Source organism: Lipotes vexillifer, unplaced genomic scaffold (genome assembly GCF_000442215.2).
Source record: "Lipotes vexillifer unplaced genomic scaffold, Lipotes_vexillifer_v1.1 scaffold382, whole genome shotgun sequence".
NCBI lineage: Eukaryota > Metazoa > Chordata > Mammalia > Artiodactyla > Lipotidae > Lipotes > Lipotes vexillifer.
This window is the reverse complement of record NW_006780611.1, coordinates 8,238,762-8,256,554: the sequence shown is the minus strand read 5'-3', so window position 1 is coordinate 8,256,554 and position 17,793 is coordinate 8,238,762. Positions and strand designations below refer to the sequence as shown.

The 17,793-nt window shown below is 40.1% G+C and overlaps 1 protein-coding gene across 3 annotated transcripts in view; it reads right to left on the bottom strand.

The window, feature by feature from the left end:
- Positions 1-17,345, bottom strand: part of SLC25A17 (solute carrier family 25 member 17) — a 44,788-nt gene extending 27,443 nt beyond the window's left edge. Inside the window, exon 1 of one of the 3 annotated variants that reach the window (XM_007453984.1) lies at positions 17,252-17,345. Coding sequence is in view for 2 of the 3 variants with exons in the window: in XM_007453983.1 (XP_007454045.1) it covers positions 17,252-17,305 (54 nt within the window). In the remaining variant the exon portion in view is untranslated. The remainder of the gene's footprint in view (positions 1-17,251) is intronic. The other 2 variants (XM_007453983.1, XM_007453985.1) reach the window with 2 other exon arrangements.
- Between the last annotated feature and the right edge of the window lie 448 nt (positions 17,346-17,793).

Sequence of the window (17,793 nt, the reverse complement as noted above, 5' to 3'; positions counted from 1 at the left end):
CAACAGCAATAGAAAACTAATAAAACAGGATTACTACAAATGGTGGGGACCAGCCCGGGGAAGCAGAAGGGAGCTCTGGGGTGACTTTCCGGTTGACTAGCTGGTACTGTGACAACCACAGCCAGGCAGTCCCCATCCCAGGCAGTGACTGTGAATATGGAAACCTGAACTTGCCTGAGGTGAGCAGAAACGCTGAGACCTAGCCACTGTCACACCGTGCCAGAACCCATGCCACCTTTATACCACAATTCCTAGAAGCTGCCAGCAGTAAACAAGTACAGGCAGGGGGAGGGGCGCGCAGTGGCAAGGAAATAAAAAGCTTACTAGTTTTACCCTATTTAAGAAGAGGATATACACATACACACATGAATTTATTCTAGGTTTTGGCAAAAAACCTAAGTTTAAATGTGAGAGTTAAAGATGTAAGGGTGAAATGGGGGTTTCCACTGCCAGCAATATGCTGGCATACACCACACACTACAAAATACCTAGAACTGTTAACTAAAATATAAAATATTTTAAAAATTTTAAAATAAAATATAACATGTACCCTTTAAATGATTAGCTGAACCTCCTTGGGGCCACAAAGAAGAGTAGAAACCCAGAGGGTTAAGCAGCCTCCTTGGCGTTCATTGAGAGGATTTTTTTTGCAAGTCTAAGTGATCAAGGGGCTTTGTTATTATTATTTTTTTAACTGAAGTGGAATTCCCATAACATAAAATCAACCACTTGAAAGTATACCATTCAGTGACATTTAGTAAGTACATTCATAATATTGTGTAACCGCCACTTGTATCATGTTCCAGAATATTTTCATCACCCCGAAGACAACCCTGTGCCTGTTAAGCAGGCATGCCCCACTTCCCCCTCCGCTCAGCCCTGACAACCACTAATCTGCTTTCTGTCTCTATAGATGTACATATTCTGGACATTTCATATAAAAACAATCGTGCAAGATGTAACCTCTTGTGTCTGGCTTCTTTCACTCAGCATAGTGTTTTCAAAGTTTATCCACTTCGTAGTATGTACCAGTTCTTTCTTTTTTTATGGCTGAGTAAAATTCCCTTGTATGTATAATATGACATTTTGTTTATCTATTCAAAATGCTTTGTAATGAGATAGAGGTAATGGTTGCACAACATTATGAACAGACTAAATACCACTGAACTGTACAATTTAAAATGGTTAATTTTGTTATGTGAGTTACATCTCAATTTAAAAAAAAACTTAATCCTCACAACAACCATATGAGGTAAGTACTATTATTCTCTCCATTTTATAGATGAGGAAAAAGATACTAAGAGGTTTTGCAACTTTTCTCAAGTCATACACTTTGCAGGTGGCAGAATCAGTATTTGAACGTAGTCCGTCTGGCTCCAGAGTCCATACTTAACCAGTGTTGTAATTAAAACTTAAAAATTTACTAATATAGAACTAAAAATTAGCTTTAAAATAAAGGCAATATAGTAATATGGGACCTACTTTATGTGTCAAAAAAAAATTTTTTTTTATGGACTAGTCTGGAAACCCAGCAGAGAGCCTGGCATAGCATAAGCCCTGAACTTGTTAATAAATGTATGACTGTATCCACCTACAAATAAAATTAATATCTATGAGAAAGTGTACTGCAAATACTAAAGGTAAATTTAGAACATAGCTATTCTGTACATTGGGGAGTTGCTATATTTGTCTCCTGACCAAGCAAACACACAGATAGATGACTATTTTCGTAAGCAGCTGTTACCTGAAGGAAAATATTTATTATATATGCAAATCTTACGCTAAGCTATACAATCATATGATTTTTCAGAATTTGAATTAAATTCCTCTTTTCATAAATACTCAGTGTTGTTTTTTTTCTCTAGGACTGCCTGTTTACTTATATAAAATTAGAAGGCAAAAAATACTGAGAAGGTAACTACAAGGCACAATACTGTTGTGCCAGAGAGGCATACAAATCAACCCATTATTTTGAGTCCCACAGAATTCTAACCATCTGAGTGGGAGTTCTATTGTTGACAACAATTACAATTTAAAAGACTCTATTTCCAGAGAAACAACCTTATTGTATCTCACCAAAATCAAACATTTTTAGTCACAACATTCTACTATGCCTTTCTGGCATTTAACCATTTGGTGCTGGGAAAGCAAATGAATTCCTACACCACACTGGCACCTGGAGCTGGAAAAGCCTTCAGAGATAACCTAGCAGTGCAGACCCTTCCCCTGTGAACTGAGAAGTCTTGGCCAGGGTTGTTAAGAGGTCTGCCTAAAGCCAGAGTGGCAGAGGCGGAGTTAGAACCTAGCTCTCTTCAACTCCAAGTTCTACTGTTCACTGTTCTACCTAAGTTCTCAACCTTTCTGCAATCAAGATATAAGTGACTTTTCATTTTTCTCTTCTAATTGTAAAAGTATACACAATACAAACACACACACACAAAATCCGGGAAATTCTTAACAGGGACTATACAAGGAGAGGAAGGAATTAAAGGTGGCTTCCATTTCTCTTGTGATGCATCTCTGTATAATTATTATTTGTAAACAATAAGTACGTGTTAGTTTTAGTTTTGAAATTAACCATTTTAAATTGTACAGTTTAGTTTTGAAAGTTCTTTTTCAAACTTGATTTAAAAGCTACTCATTTCCCTCGAGGTATTTTAGCTGTATCTGACAAGTTTCTTTCTTTACAACTCAGTGGTTTTTCATATATTCACAAAGTTGCACAACATTCACCACTACCAACTCCAGAACATTTTTTTTTTTTTTTGCGGTACGCGGGCGTCTCACTGTTGTGGCCTCTCCCGTTGGGGAGCACAGGCTCCGGACGCGCAGGCTCAGCGGCCATGGCTCACGGGCCTAGCTGCTCCGCGGCATATGGGATCTTCCCGGACCGGGGCACGAACCTGTGTCCCCTGCATCGGCAGGCGGACTCTCAACCACTCCGCCACCGGGGAAGCCCCTCCAGAACATTTTTATCACCTTAAAAGAAAATCCATACCCATTAGCAGTCACTCTCCATTCTCTTCCTCCCACACCCTGGCAACCACTAATCTATTTTCTGTCTCTATTTTGCCTCTTCTGCACATTTCATGTAAATGGAACCAAATAACACATGATATTTTGTGGCTGGCTTCTTTCAAGGCTCATCCACGGGGACTTCCCTACGGGTCCAGTGGCTAAGACTCCATGCTCCCAATGCAGGGGGCCCAGGTTTGATCCCTGGTCAGGGAACTATATCCCACATTCCACAACTAAGAGCCCACATGCCTCAACTAAGGATCCCAACGAAGATCCCACATGTCTCAAGTAAGACCCAGCGCAGCCAAATAAATAAATAAATATTTAAAAACAAAAAAACTCATCCATGTTATCAAATCAGAACTTCGTTCTATATTATGGTTGAAAAATATTCTATTATATGGATATATTACATTTTGTTTATCCACTCATCTGTTGATGGATTTGGGTTGTTTCCACTCTTTGGCTTTATGAAAAATGCTGCTACGAACATTCCTGTAACAAGTTTTTATATGGATGTCTTCAATTCTCTAGGAGTGGAATTGCTTGGTCATATGGTTCTATGTTTGACATTTTGAGGAACTACCAAACTGTTTTCCACAGTGACTACATAATTTTATATTCCCACCAGCAAAACAAGGTTTCAAATTTCTCCATATCCTTTCAACACTTGTCATTACCTGTGCTTTTTGATTATAGCCACCCTAGTGGGTGTGAAATAGCATCTCATTGTAGTTATGATTTGCATTTCTCTGATAACTAATGCCATCCAGCATTTTTTCATGTGTTTATTGGTCACTCATATAACTTCACAGGAGAAACATCTATTCATATCCCTTGTGCATTTTTTAATTGGACTATTTGCCTTTCTATTATTGAGTTGTAAGCAGTCTTTACATATTCTGGATACCATACGCTGTATCAGATAAATGACTTACAAATGTATTCTCCATTCTGTTGTCTTCACTTTCTTGATAGTATCTGAAGCACAAAACGTTTTAATTTTGATCAAGTCCAATTTATGTATTTTTTTCTTTTATTACTTGTGCTTTTGGCATTATATCTAAGAAACCACTGCCTAATCCAAGGTTGTAAAGATTTATGCCAATGTTTTCATCTAAGAGTTTTGTAGTTTTAGTTCTTACATTTAGGTCTGTGGTTCATTTTGAGTAAATTTTTGTGTATGGTGTGAAGTAGGGGTCCAACTTCATTTTGTTGCATGTGGATGTCCAGTTGTCCCTGCACAATTTATTGGAGACTGTTCTTTCCCCATTGATGTTCCTTGGCATCCTTGAACACAAATTTGTAGGTTTATTTTTTGGACTCTCAATTCTGTTGTTGATCTACCTGTCTATCCTTATGCCAGTACCAGTCTCTTGATTACTGTAGCTCTGTACTAAGTTTTGGGAAATTGGGAAATATGAGTCCTCCAACTTTTTTTTCAAGATTTTTTTGGCTATTCTGGATCCCTTGCATTTTCATATATACTTTAGGATCATCTTATCAATTTCTGCAAAAAAGCAAATTGGAATTTTGATAGGGAGCACACTGAATCTGTAGATGCTTTTAGGGAGTATTGCCATCTTAACAATCTTGGCCTCCAATCCACTTATTCAGAGGATGCCTTCCCACTTACTTAGGCATTTTAATTTTTTTCAGTGATGACTTATTTTCAGTATAGCTAAAGTTCTGTATGCACCATCTGGGCTATCACTCAGTTTTAAATGCATTCTTATCTCCATTATGATTTCTTCTTCTTTAACCCATAGATCATTCAGTAATGTGTTTAATGCTCAAACATACGTTTTATATATATATATATATATATATATATATATATATTTATATTCTAAAGTTACCTTTTTGTTACTGGTTGCTAGCTTAATTGCACTGTGCTTCAAGCATTCTGTACTATTTCAAAACTTTTTCAAAATTTAAGTTTTGCTTTACAGCCCAGTAAATGGTCAGTTTTCATAACTTTTCCATGTTTGGCTTGAAAATAATGTGTATTTTGCAGTTGTTGGGTACAATGTTCTGTATGTATCTATTAGGTCAAGTTTGTTAAATACATATTCAATCTTCTATATTTTTTCCCTCCTTTTTTGTTCTATCAATTACTGAAGGATATATTAAAATCTACCACTTCGATGACGGGTTGGATATTTCCTCTTAAAGTTTTATTAATTTTTGCTTTAAACATATTGAGACTATATTATTAGATGAACACAAACTTAAAACTGCTTTATTTTCCTGACATACTGAGCCTTTTTCTCTATGATGTCATTCTCTTGATCTCTAGTAGTGACATTACTGTAAAGTCTATTTTGTCTGATGTTAGCAGTTTTGGCTTAGTATTTGTCTAGCATGTCTTTTCTCACATTTTTACTTTCAAACTTTCTGTATCCTTTTCTTTTAGACATATCTTTTATAAATAGCATTTTTCCCTTTTTAAAACCAATCTAGCACAATTTCTTTTAACTGAAGCACTTAGTTCATTAACATTTATTTGGATTTATAGTTGTCATCTTTTTTATAGCCATGCCATGTGGCTTGGGGGATCTTAGTTCCCCGACCAGGGATCAAACCCAGGCCACAGCAGTGAAAGCTCAGTGTCCTAACCACTGGACTACCAGGGAATTCCCAGCTGTCATCTTATTTTGTGCTATGTGTCATACATGCTCTATGTTGCTTCTTCTGCCCTTTACTGCTGTCTTATTTGACTAGAGTTTCCAATAAATTTTAAGTTATAGTTTCTAATTCTTTTACAAGCTATCTAGTAATTACAACATATATTCCTAACTTATCAATTCTAAAAATATTCATTAGGTTTAGAATTTCTCCAAGTGAGGATCTTGCTAGTGGCAAACTGCTTCTGATGATCTGAAAATGTCTCTATTTTGTGCATGTTTTTAAACTTTTCACTGGACATAGCATTCTAGGTAGGAAGTCATTTTCTCTCAGCAAAATGTAGAAAACATTCCAGTTTCCTGACTACAATCACTGCAAGTGAGAATCAGGTTTCAGCTAAATTATCCTTTAGCTCACTAATTCTACCTTCAACTGTGTCTAATATGGTATAAAAACGCTTGAATTTGAACCCATCACTCAGCTTCAACAATGATCAATTCATAGATATGCATTAAATATTTTAATTTTAAATGTTTATTTGATCAAAGCAGAGCATGCACATACTTTAAAAAGTCATGTAATATAAATGACAAAATACGTAGTTCCTGCCCATTTTATACAATCTTCCTCCCCAGAGGAAAGTATTTTCTTTTAGCAGTATCTTTTGTAATTTACACATCTCCATATAACTTTAAAATATCCTGGTATCTTTTGATTCATCAATTTTAGACATTATTCACCTTCTATTACAGAGGGTAAGAATTTAGCTCTCATATTCCCCTCTGCTTCTTGTGCCAGCCCTCTAAGAGTTTTGATTTTTGCTTAAATCAATATTTAGCATTCCCATGACTATCACACAATCAATTTTTAAATTTCAATTATTTTACTTTCCATTTCTAAATATTCTACGTGGTTAATTTTCAAATCTGCTTGGCCAATCTTAGTTTCTTGTTCTTTGCACATATTTTCTAGCCTTTTATTTTCTTATACAGACTAAATAGCTTTTTAGATTGTGACTGAGAAGTCCATTTTCTGATTGTTGCTCCTGTCTACTGTTCTTGTTCACATTGCCTTGTTTCTCTGTGAGTTTCGTTAGTTTGGATTGAGCTGCTCATTTCCCTTAAAATTTTATTTTGGGGCTTTTTTTTAGACCTGATAAAGGTAAGTACCTCTGGAAAGGATTTCTGCCAGGCACTCTGGGGACCCGTCAACCTGGAATCGCTCTAAGTTACTCACTTTAGGTTTTCCAATCAAATAGTGAGAATTCAGGCTGCAACCTAAGGGAGGACATGTGGCTTCAAAATGTCAGTGGTGATTTCCTCTCTCAAATTAGTGGCAAGGTTGGAGACAGCCGATTTTCCTGGGGAGGAGTAAGTTTATTTCCCATTTACCTTTATAGCGCATTCCTTTGGGATCTCAGGTTTATTCGGTGATCCCCTAATGGACTTATCTTGGACAGAATGGACTCTTTCTTTTCTTCCCTGTATCTCTGTAAGCTACAAATCTAAAGCTCGTGTCTACCTGGCTAAGCAATTCCTACAGGGCAGACTGCTCTCCTTGACTCTGGGTCCTGACTTCACTCATTCTCTAGTTCTAAAAGTTCCTTACCTTCCTGTCACCTTATTAATGCTTTTAAGAAGTAACTGTTTTGGGCTTCCCTGGTGGCATAGTGGTTGAGAATCTGCCTGCTAATGCAGGGGACACGGGTTTGAGCCCTGGTCTGGGTAGATCCCACATGCTGCGGAGCAACTAAGCGCGTGAGCCACAACTGCTGAGCCTGCGCGTCTGGAGCCTGTGCTCCGCAACAAGAGAAGCCGTGATAGTGAGAGGCCCGCACACCGCGATGAAGAGTGGCCCCCGCTTGCCACAACTAGAGAAAGCCCTCACACAGAAACGAAGACCCAACACAGCCAAAAATAAATAAATTAATTAAGAAAAAATAAGTAACTTTTTAAAAAAATATTTTATACAGATTTTTTTTAATTATAAAGGGAAGTTTTCAGGAGAAAGTCTGATAAGCTCCTTAGAAACAGGAATCCCATTTTAGGTATTTTACAATGGACTGTTGCTAGTCTTAGCAAATAAATATTTTAAAATATTTGTGAGTGTGTTTATTCCTTTGTTATTTATTCTATTTTGTTCTTATTTCATAAGATTGTATACGGGCAGGTTGGTGACATATTCACATTTTGAATCTATTACCCCATAGCATCTACCACCTCTCTTCTATGTTCCTTGGATATTTAACAAGTGAACTAAGAAATTTATTAACTTAATCACCCTGCCTCCAAAAATTTATAAAATTTTGTAGTGTAACAAATAGTAAACAAAAGCAAATCAGAAAAACATAAAATAACTACCATTTCACCTGGACGTGAAAATTAGGAAAATGACAAAATCAGGGAGAAAAAAACCCCAGAAATCTTAAATTAGGCCCTTTGTACACAAGTATCTGATTAAAAGACACACCAAAGGCCTTTTAGGGAGCCATCCAAGTAACCTTAAAAGCTTTCAACCTGAAAGACCAGAGCACAAATATAAACACTGCTTTAGCAAAGTACATCTGATTTAAAATACTAAGGCCTTGAATCACTTTGAGTGGTGGCTAGAAAAACGGAGAAGGGATATCTACCAGAAGAACTAAAAAAGAACTATAAAAGAAAGAATCAGGGACTTCCCTGGTGGCACAGTGGTTAAGAATCCACCTGCCAATGCACGGGACACAGGTTCGAGCCCTGGTCTGGGTAGATTCCCACATGCCGCGGAGCAACTAAGCCCGTGTGCCGCAACTACTGAGCCTGCGCTCTAGAGCCCGCAAGCCACAACTACTGAGCACGTGCATCACAACTACTGAAGCCCACGCACCTAGAGCCCGTGCTCCACAACGAGAGAAGCCACCACAGTGAGAAGCTCGCACACCGCAACAAAGAGTAGCCCCCGCTCGTCACAACTGGAGAAAGCCTATGTGCAGCAACGAAGACCCAATGCAGCCAAAAATAAATTAATTAATTAATTAAAAAAAAATAAAGAATAACTGCTCTTTCAGAAGGAGCTTCAAGAAGGTAGGAGGGTCAACAGTGTAAAATATTACAAAGAAGTCGAATCAAATAAGAATGGAAAAAGAGTCAGTAGACTAAGTCAGCAGAAAGTCAGTGATGGCCGATGGAAGAGCAGTTCTAGCAATCAGAGTAGGATGAGGAGGAGAGGCAGGAAGTACAGAATAGTCATTAAATAAACTTAGCATAAAGGGAAGGAGAATGAGCGGCACCTAAGAAGGCAGTGTGTAGACCTGATCGGTATGGTTTTATTACAGGTCAGGGCTGAAGGGAAAAACAATGGAAAAAGATTAAAGCTATAGGAAAGAAGTGAAAATGAATGGAGCAAAGTCCCAAAAGATAACTGTGGGTAGTGTAAGTTGGGCAGGGGGGGAGGGGGGGCGGAATCAAGATAGCAGAGACCAGCCACATCTGTTTTTCCTGAGATCAGCACAATGTAGGAAATACTGGGTAAAATTGCAGTTGATTCTATAATAGAAAAAACAGAAACGTTAGAAAGCTCATCCCAAGTAGCCTCTATTTCATCTAGAGCAAAAGCCGAAATCATCTGTTACAAGTGAATGGATACAGCTGACTATACAAGATGAGAGAAAATTTCAATTCCACTGAATTTCTAAAATTGGGTACAAATACTGTATTTTCAAGAACATTTCTGAGGGGCTTCCCTGGTGGCGCAGTGGTTTAGAGTCTGCCTGCCGATGCAGGGGACACAGGTTCGTGCCCCGGTCCGGGAAGATCCCACATGCCGCGGAGCGGCTGGGCCCGTGAGCCATGGCCACTGAACCTGCGCGTCCGGAGCCTGTGCTCCGCAACGGGAGAGGCCACAACAGTGAGAGGCCCGGGTACCGCAAAAAAAAAAAAAAAAAATCTCTGAAAAAGAAACGAATGATTATGGCCTTACTACACTATTACAGGTATTGTAAGAGGTACTCCACAAGTGTTACCACATTTGCTTCTCAAGAGAACCCAGTAAGTAAAGTGTTATTGTTTTCATTTTATAGCTCAGAAAACTCAGGTTCAGAAAGAAAAGATAAATGACCCAAGATGACACAGATAGTTATGTCTTACTCCAAATCCCTTTTTCAGCTATTCTACCATATTTGTTCCTTTAAAAAGATTAAGTCATATAAATACCATATGATAGCTCTTATATGTGGAATCTAAAATATGGCACAAATGAACTTATCTACAAAACAGAAACAGACTCACAAACACAGAGAACAGATTTGTGGTTGCCAAGGGGGAGCAGGGAAGGGAGAGGGATGGGCTGGGAATTTGGGGTTGGTAGATGCAAACTATTACATTTAGAATGGATAAACTACAAGGTCCTACTGTATAGCACAGCAAACTATATGCAGTCTCCTGGGATAGACCGTAATGGAAAGGAATATTTAAAAAAGAACGTCTCTATGTGTATAACTGAGTCACTCTGCTGGCACAGCATTGTAAACCAACCCTACTTCAATAAAAAAAATTAAGTCATAGACTACTCAGGCACAAAGCAAATTAAAGTTAGAAAAATAATTCCAATCAAGACTACATACGAACCTTTAAGATGAAGAGAACTGAACTGAAATGACCCTATTAGCTAAAAAGTTTATTGGGGTGAGGCGGGGAGATGAACAGGCAGAGCACAGAGGATTTTTAGGGCAGTGAAAATAGTCCATATAATAATGTAATTGTGGATACATGTCATTATAAAATTTATCCAAACCCACAGAATGTACAATACCAAGAATGAATCCTAATATAAACTATGGACTTTGGGTGATTATGATGTTCCAATGTAGGTTCATCATTTGTAACAAACGTACCACTCTGGTGGGGGATACTGATAATGAGGGAGGCTGTGCATTGGCCGGAGGGGGGTGCTGGGGGGGCCCAGAGGATACACGGGAAATCTCTGTACCTTCCTCTCAATTCTGCTGTGAACCTAAAATTGCTCTAAAAAACTAAGTCTTGGGCTTCCCTGGTGGCGCAGTGGTTGGGAGTCCGCCTGCCGATGCAGGGGACACGGGTTCGTGCCTCGGTCCGGGAAGATCCCACATGCCGCGGAGCGGCTGGGTCCGTGAGCCATGACCACTGAGCCTGCACGTCTGGAACCTGTGCTCCGCAACAGGAGAGGCCACAACAGTGAGAAGCCCGCGTACCGCAAAAAAAAAAAACAAAAAAAACAAAACTAAGTCTTGAAAAAAAGTTTATCAAGATATCAAGATATATTTTGGATGATGAGTAGTGAGGCAAAGAAGTCCTAAAGATTAAAAGCTATATAAGAATTCACTCATAATTTAGTGGAAGCCTAAATGAAATAAAACAGCAAGGAAGTAAAGACAATGAAGACTTTTTCTAATTACCTCCTTTTAAGGTTTCTAAACCAAAGTAATACAACACCCTCATATGTATACTAACCTAAGTTAATTCTATGAGAATCTGACTAGATTCAAACTATGGGTCTGGATGAGCCAGCTGTGGAAAAGAAAACCCTTCCAAAAAGAACTTAACATTTAAATTGTTAGATATGTGGCTTAAAGTGCTCCTGATGAACAATTAATGTCCAAGTGCCTCCAGTTTGATTATACATGTATATATGTAATATTTAATGTCACTTTTTTCTGAAAATCTAAAGATATTCAGGGGCTAGTTTTGAATTAAACAAAGGGATGGGGAAAAGAGACAAGAAGTATGAAGGAACAGGCAGCTAGGCATAGCAACAGAAGAGTAGCAGAGAAGGGAGACCTGGGTTCTTGTCCCAAGCCTATGACCAAATAACTTAATGGTAATCTTGGCAAAAACATTTAACACACCTGTTTCCATTTTCTTGTCTCTATATGAGAATAAAGATACTTGTCTAAGAGCCTCGGAAACAACCCTATGAAGTGAGTACTATTATCTTCCCCAGTTTATAGATGAGGAAACTGAGGCAAGAGAGATTGAGAGACATGCCCAAGGTCACACATGTGATAAGTGGCAAAGCTGGGATTTGAACTCAGGCAGTCTGGTTTCAGAGGCCATACTTTTAACCACTTGTTATATTGCCTACCTATCAAAGTTAACAGATGTGAGAAGATAGGGAATTCTATAAGTACTAAATATTATTATTAAATCTAATATTAAATTAACTAACTCAAACAAGTTAGGATGCATAGAAAATTAGAAAACATAGTTGTGGACAAAATGATTAATGGCTTTCACTTATTGGGCCCCTATTATTGTCAGACAGTATAAAAGCTGTTTTAATTAAGTTATTTTATTAATATTCACAGAACCCTGTGAGGTTGTTGGCATTTAACAAATGAGAATCAGAGTTAACTAAACTGAATCTGAAAATTTAGGTTTTTGTTTCTAATCTATAAATCAATGAGTAACATTAGGAAAGTCACTTAACCAAGCAATCCCATAGTTTCTTCATAATGGGGTGCTGGGAGGTCACATTAACATCTATACTAAATATTTACCACAGTGAAAAGCTAGAAAAAATGCAAATGTCCATAAATTATGGAATACCCATATGATAGAATATTTTATACTAAAAAGCCTATGATTTTTCAAGTCTTTTTAACAACATGATATAGTCGATATCTGATGTTTTGGGCCACACAGCAACATTCCCTTTTCCTGATTTTCTTTACCTCTTCCCACTGTGCACAGTCTTGGTAATATGTCAACCTTGGGGGCTTCCCATTATCTTCACAGGGGCAGCCCACCACTTCTTCCTAGGTACCACCAGGGGTCTTATCCACACCACCACTATACACCTAAGAAGAGCTTCCTGAGGACAGGGACTTTTCCACTGATAACTTTTATATCCAGAAGGCCTTGTACAGAAAATCAACAAGTTCTACTTGGTTTCTACTTCTAAAAGGCAGGTAGTGAGTCTATATGGTAGAAAGTCCACTGTAATGTTAAGTGTATGAGTATGAGCTACAGAGTCAGATAGTTGGGCCTAATTTTCTCTTTTGATACCAACTGGAGAAAAGTGCTCTGAATAAGCCTTCTTACACAGTTCTAAGGAGAGGTATGTCTGGGATTTGAGTCACAGCACAGTAATAGGTAGAGTGGAAGGAGAAAGAACTCTTTCATATTTCTGTATGACTTGAATTTTTTTAATGGTCAGCATTTATTCAATGAAATGTAATTCTTTTAAAACAAATTATGCAATTAAAATTTAAAAAACAATTTTTAAATAAACAATAGGGAAAAAAGAAGACCCCTGAAAGCTACTGATTAATAATTATCATTATAATTCCAAAGTCTGTTTTGGCATCTAAACCCCCTAGACAATTCCAACCAATCTCACTTTTCAAATTCTAGACTAATAAAATCTCTTTTAATTACAAATGTACACTTCTACAAATAAAATCTATCTTTGGAAGCTAATCTGAGAACCAAAAATATAAAATTATAAACCTAATTATACTCAAAATTTTGAGAAGTATTTACATGCGAGGCCTTTAATTGTATCAGACAGTAGTCATCAACTGGAGATAAAGCATTCTCCTGAAACAGCACAATTCTGATTTTCAAATACTTGAGATTATCTGCACTTATAACAAAGTGAAGCATAAAACACTCAAAATCACTCATCTATTTTAATTTTTAAAGTGTGTGTGTGTTTGTGTGTGTGTGCACACACAACATCACACTTGGGGTGAGAAAGTGTAGAACCTGGAAAGAAGTGAATAAGCAAACATGAAACATGTCAACTCAAAAAGGTTGTAGGGGCTTCCCTGGTGGCGCAGTGGTTGAGAGTCCACCTGCTGATGCAGGGGACATGGGTTTGTGCCCCGGTTCGGGAAGATCTCACATGCCGCGAAGTGGCTGGGCCCGTGAGCCATGGCTGCTGGGCCTGTGCGTCCGGAGCCTGTGCTCCGCAACGGGAGAGGCCACAACAGTGAGAGGCCCGCGTACCGCAAAAAAAAAAAAAAAAAAAGGGTTGTAAATCAACATCTTAAACAATGACCCAACAATCTTTTGGGGAGAAGCCACAACTAATTACTCCAGGCAGCTCTGGAGTTTATACCAAATCCTGAAGTTTACGCCAGGATTCCAACCCAGGCTGCCTAGCTCAAGTCAGGCATTCAAATGCTCTTAACTACTATGCTCTCCTGGATCATCTCAAAGCTTTGGTTGAACATGATGGCAAAGGCATTTAATTAAACATGAGCCATTCATTACCACAGTACTATACCATTAAAAGCAATGCCATTTTTCTCGTCAAACGTCTCATCAAATGTAGTGACATTTTGTGGTGAAATTGTTTTCCTTTGGTAGCAACCAGAAGAAAGCAGGGTCCATGTTGTGTGGTTTATCCTTAACTCAAAAATTTGCAAAAAGAGGGGCTTCCCTGGTGGCGCAGTGGTTGAGAATCTGCCTGCCAATGCAGGGGACACGGGTTCGAGCCCTGGTCTGGGAAGATCCCACATTCCGCGGAGCAACTAAGCCCGTGCGCCACAACTACTGAGCCTGCGCGTCTGGAGCCTGTGCTCCGCAACGGGAGAGGCCGTGACAGTGAGAGGCCCGCGCACCGCGATGAAGAGTGGCCCCTGCTTGCCGCAATTGGAGAAAGCCCTCGCACAGAAACGAAGACCCAACACAGACAAAAATAAATAAATAAATTTATAAAAAAAAAAAAAAAAATTTGCAAAAAGAGTTTGAGAACCACTCTTTGGCATGAAAGTTCAAAAGAATAACAAAACACAATGCAATTTCTCATTTAGACATGTGCCAGGAACAGTACTGCCCCGAGGGAAGCAAGAGAAAAAAAAATTATTTTTACAGGGCTTCCCTGGTGGCGCAGTGGTTGAGAGTCCGCCTGCCGATGCAGGGGATACGGGTTCGTGCCCCGGTCTGGGAAGATCCCACATGCCGTGGAGCGGCTGGGCCCGTGAGCCATGGCCGCTGAGCCTGCTCGTCCGGAGCCTGTGCTCCACAATGGGAGAGGCCACAACAGTGAGAGGCCCGCGTACCGCAAAAAAAAAAAAAAAAAATTATTTTTACAAAAGTATATCTATAAAAAAAAAAAAAAGTATATCTATTAGATAATCTAACATAGCTTATGGGAGAATGAAAAACCACTGCAAATTCAGGGTGCATAATTTCAAGCAGAACTTTTAACAAGAGAAAAATAGGCAACAAGGAGAGAAAAAAAAATAGAAATATCTTTGCAGGTTAAATAGATAGTATCACCTCTACCCCCAATCACTGTCTATAGCAGGGCTCAGAAAACTAAGACCAAGGGCCAACTTGATGCCCTGACTGGTTTCATAAATAAGATTTTATTGGAACACAGCTCTGCCCATTCATTTACTTATTGTCAATGGCTGCTTTCAAACTATCATGGCAGGGTTGAGCAGCTTCACCAGAGACGATACACCTATATATTTACCATCTGCCTCCTTAAAGAAAAAGTTTGCCAACACTTATTTTCTTTCATAAAACTTAAAACTATCTAAAATTATTTATTTTTTGATTTACTCAATTATTGTCTGACTTCCCCATTGGAATGCAAACTTCATGAAGAAAAAGACTTTGTTCTCCACTATACTTCTAGCACCTAGAACAGTGCATGGCACGTAAAAAGCACTCAGTAAAGATGTTGAATGAATGGCATTTATTGAGAGAAAGGAGAACAAACATTTCCCATCTTCCCATTTTCTCTTTGTTGCACTATTCTCCCCCCTAATACACCAAAACAAGTCCTCTCAATTAACCATTGGATTTATCATGTTGATAAATCCAATGGTTAATTCTCAGTCCTCATCGTATCTGACTCACCAGCAGCACCTGACCCAGTTGGTCTACACCCTTCTCCATGCGACTCTCAGAACACCACATTCTCTTAGTTTTCATCCTACCCTAGGGGCCCTTCCTTAGTCTCCTTTGCTGGTGCTCTCATTTCCCCAACCTCTTAATGTTGGCATGTTTCAAGGCTAAGTCTTTGAGACTTTTCTCTCAGTCCACACTCATTTCTTTGTTAGCTCATCTAGTCTCATGACTACTCTTAGGCATTTCAAACTTAACTAGTCAAAATCCAAAACCAATCTCATCTTTCCCCCAAAAGCTGCTCCTTTACAGTCTTCACCATCTCAGTAAATGGGAATATCATCCTTCCAATTGCTCAAGACCCAAACTCTTGGGAGTCAACCAACTCTCATCGTGTTACACCCAACATCCAATCTACCATCAAACCCTGGTGGCTCTATCTCAAAATATATTCCAGGTTCATGATCACTTCTCACCAACTCCACTGCTACCATCTTAGTCCCTTGACAGTTTCCCTGCTTCCACCCTTGCTCCCGTACAGTCTACTCTCAACAGAGCGGCCAGGGTGATCATGTTTAAAATGTACATCTGCAAGTTGCTGCACACTCAAAATAACTTGCTCTAATAGCTAGTTAGCTGTCTTTCACACTCAGAGTTAAAATTCTTACACAATTTGGTCTCCTGAAACCATTTTGCCTCTTTGTTCCCTCCACACCAGACACACAGGCCTCCAATGCCTATCCTAGAGCATATCAAACAAGCTCCCATTTCAGCGCCTTTACACTGGCTGAAAGCTTGATCTAACTGAATGAACCAGGACTCCTGAATCAGGCACTTCCATGAACTATTGTGTCGTCTAATTCACATAACAACTCTGTGAGGTAGGTGTCAATACCCCCACTTTACAGATTAGGAAAGTGAGGTTTACAGCCCACCTATCTAACAAGTGATGGAGCTGGGGTTCAAATCCCATTAGCCTACACAGAACATGAGCTCTCCGTGCAGTTTTGGGGGCCTAGGAGAAGAGGACTCAGTCAGTGATATTCCTCTGAAGTCCCGGTGACTCCACGTGCGTGTTGACAGCTAGAGAAGGATGTGAGAAAGGGCAGGCAGAGAGACAGGACGAGAACCACAGAGGAAGTTACTCAAACCAAGAGTGGAAAGTTTCAAGGAAAAGGGAGTGGTGTCAAATGGAAGCGAGAAATCCAGAAGCCCAAGAACCAAGCACATTCCTCATAGTAAATCACATCTGTGGTAGACAGCGACTCTGATCTTGATTTAATTTTTTAAAAAAGTATCTTCTCCTGCCAATAATATTGGCCAGAGAGATCCCTGCTAGGTACTGCCACTTGTCTGCAGCAAGTGTGTGAAAATAGGCTGTAGTTAAGAATGTGATTCAGCAACACAGCTTCACACCTAGGTTTTCCTCTGGCCCAGTCAGACAAAGTTTGCGCGTGCGGTGGGGTGGGTTTAGGGGGACGACTGCCCTTTAAATTTCAGAAGGCAAAGAAAACAGCAATGATCTTCCTGACTCCCTGTGGCGGTGTGGGACCACCGCTGCCTACATCCCAGATATTCTGTAAGAGGTCAAAGCGGTAGCCAGGGTCGGAGGGTGAGTGTCGGGCCTCGCCCCAAATTCTTCCAGCAACATTTCGCCTATGCTCTATTCCTCTACGTCCCAGTCACGATACGATCTGCTTCTCATCCCCACCCCCCAGCCATATCCCGGTCTGGCCCAGAAAAGCCCCACACCCCGCAGTGGCCCGGGCATAAAGATCCCGCCTCACCACGGCTCCCGCCACGGCGTGGACCAGGCTTTCGTAGGACAGCACGGAAGCCATAGGTGCGGTTCCCGCAGACCTGGCCACAGTTTTCTCGCAGCAAACAGCCGAACACGGTTAACAAGCGCCTGAGCCCCGGGCGGCAACGTCACCAGCTCTAACCCCTCAGGCCCACCTCCTCCAGAACTACTTCCGGGTCGCAGGGCGCCCGCCCACTCTCCCGGCCGTAGGCCGCAGGAGAAGGAAGAGGGAAAGACGGGACTGGGAACGCCCCTTGGCTCTGATTGGTCCCCGGGCCTTGCGCGGGGCGTGGTAGCACCATGCTGCCCCTACCACGCGGAGCGGTGGGTCGGGCCGAAATTCACTACGGGATGGGTCAGCTTCGACTTCCGCTACGTTCTCGGGACCTGGCCGGTCGTACTTCACACCTACTGCAAAACTGGAGACTTCAGAAAACCTGGACAGCCTCATTATTCTCCACTTATCTCCATAAGACAAGATGGAGACAAGCAAGATGGGGGACTCATCTTCCTGTTTCTGAGACTTGA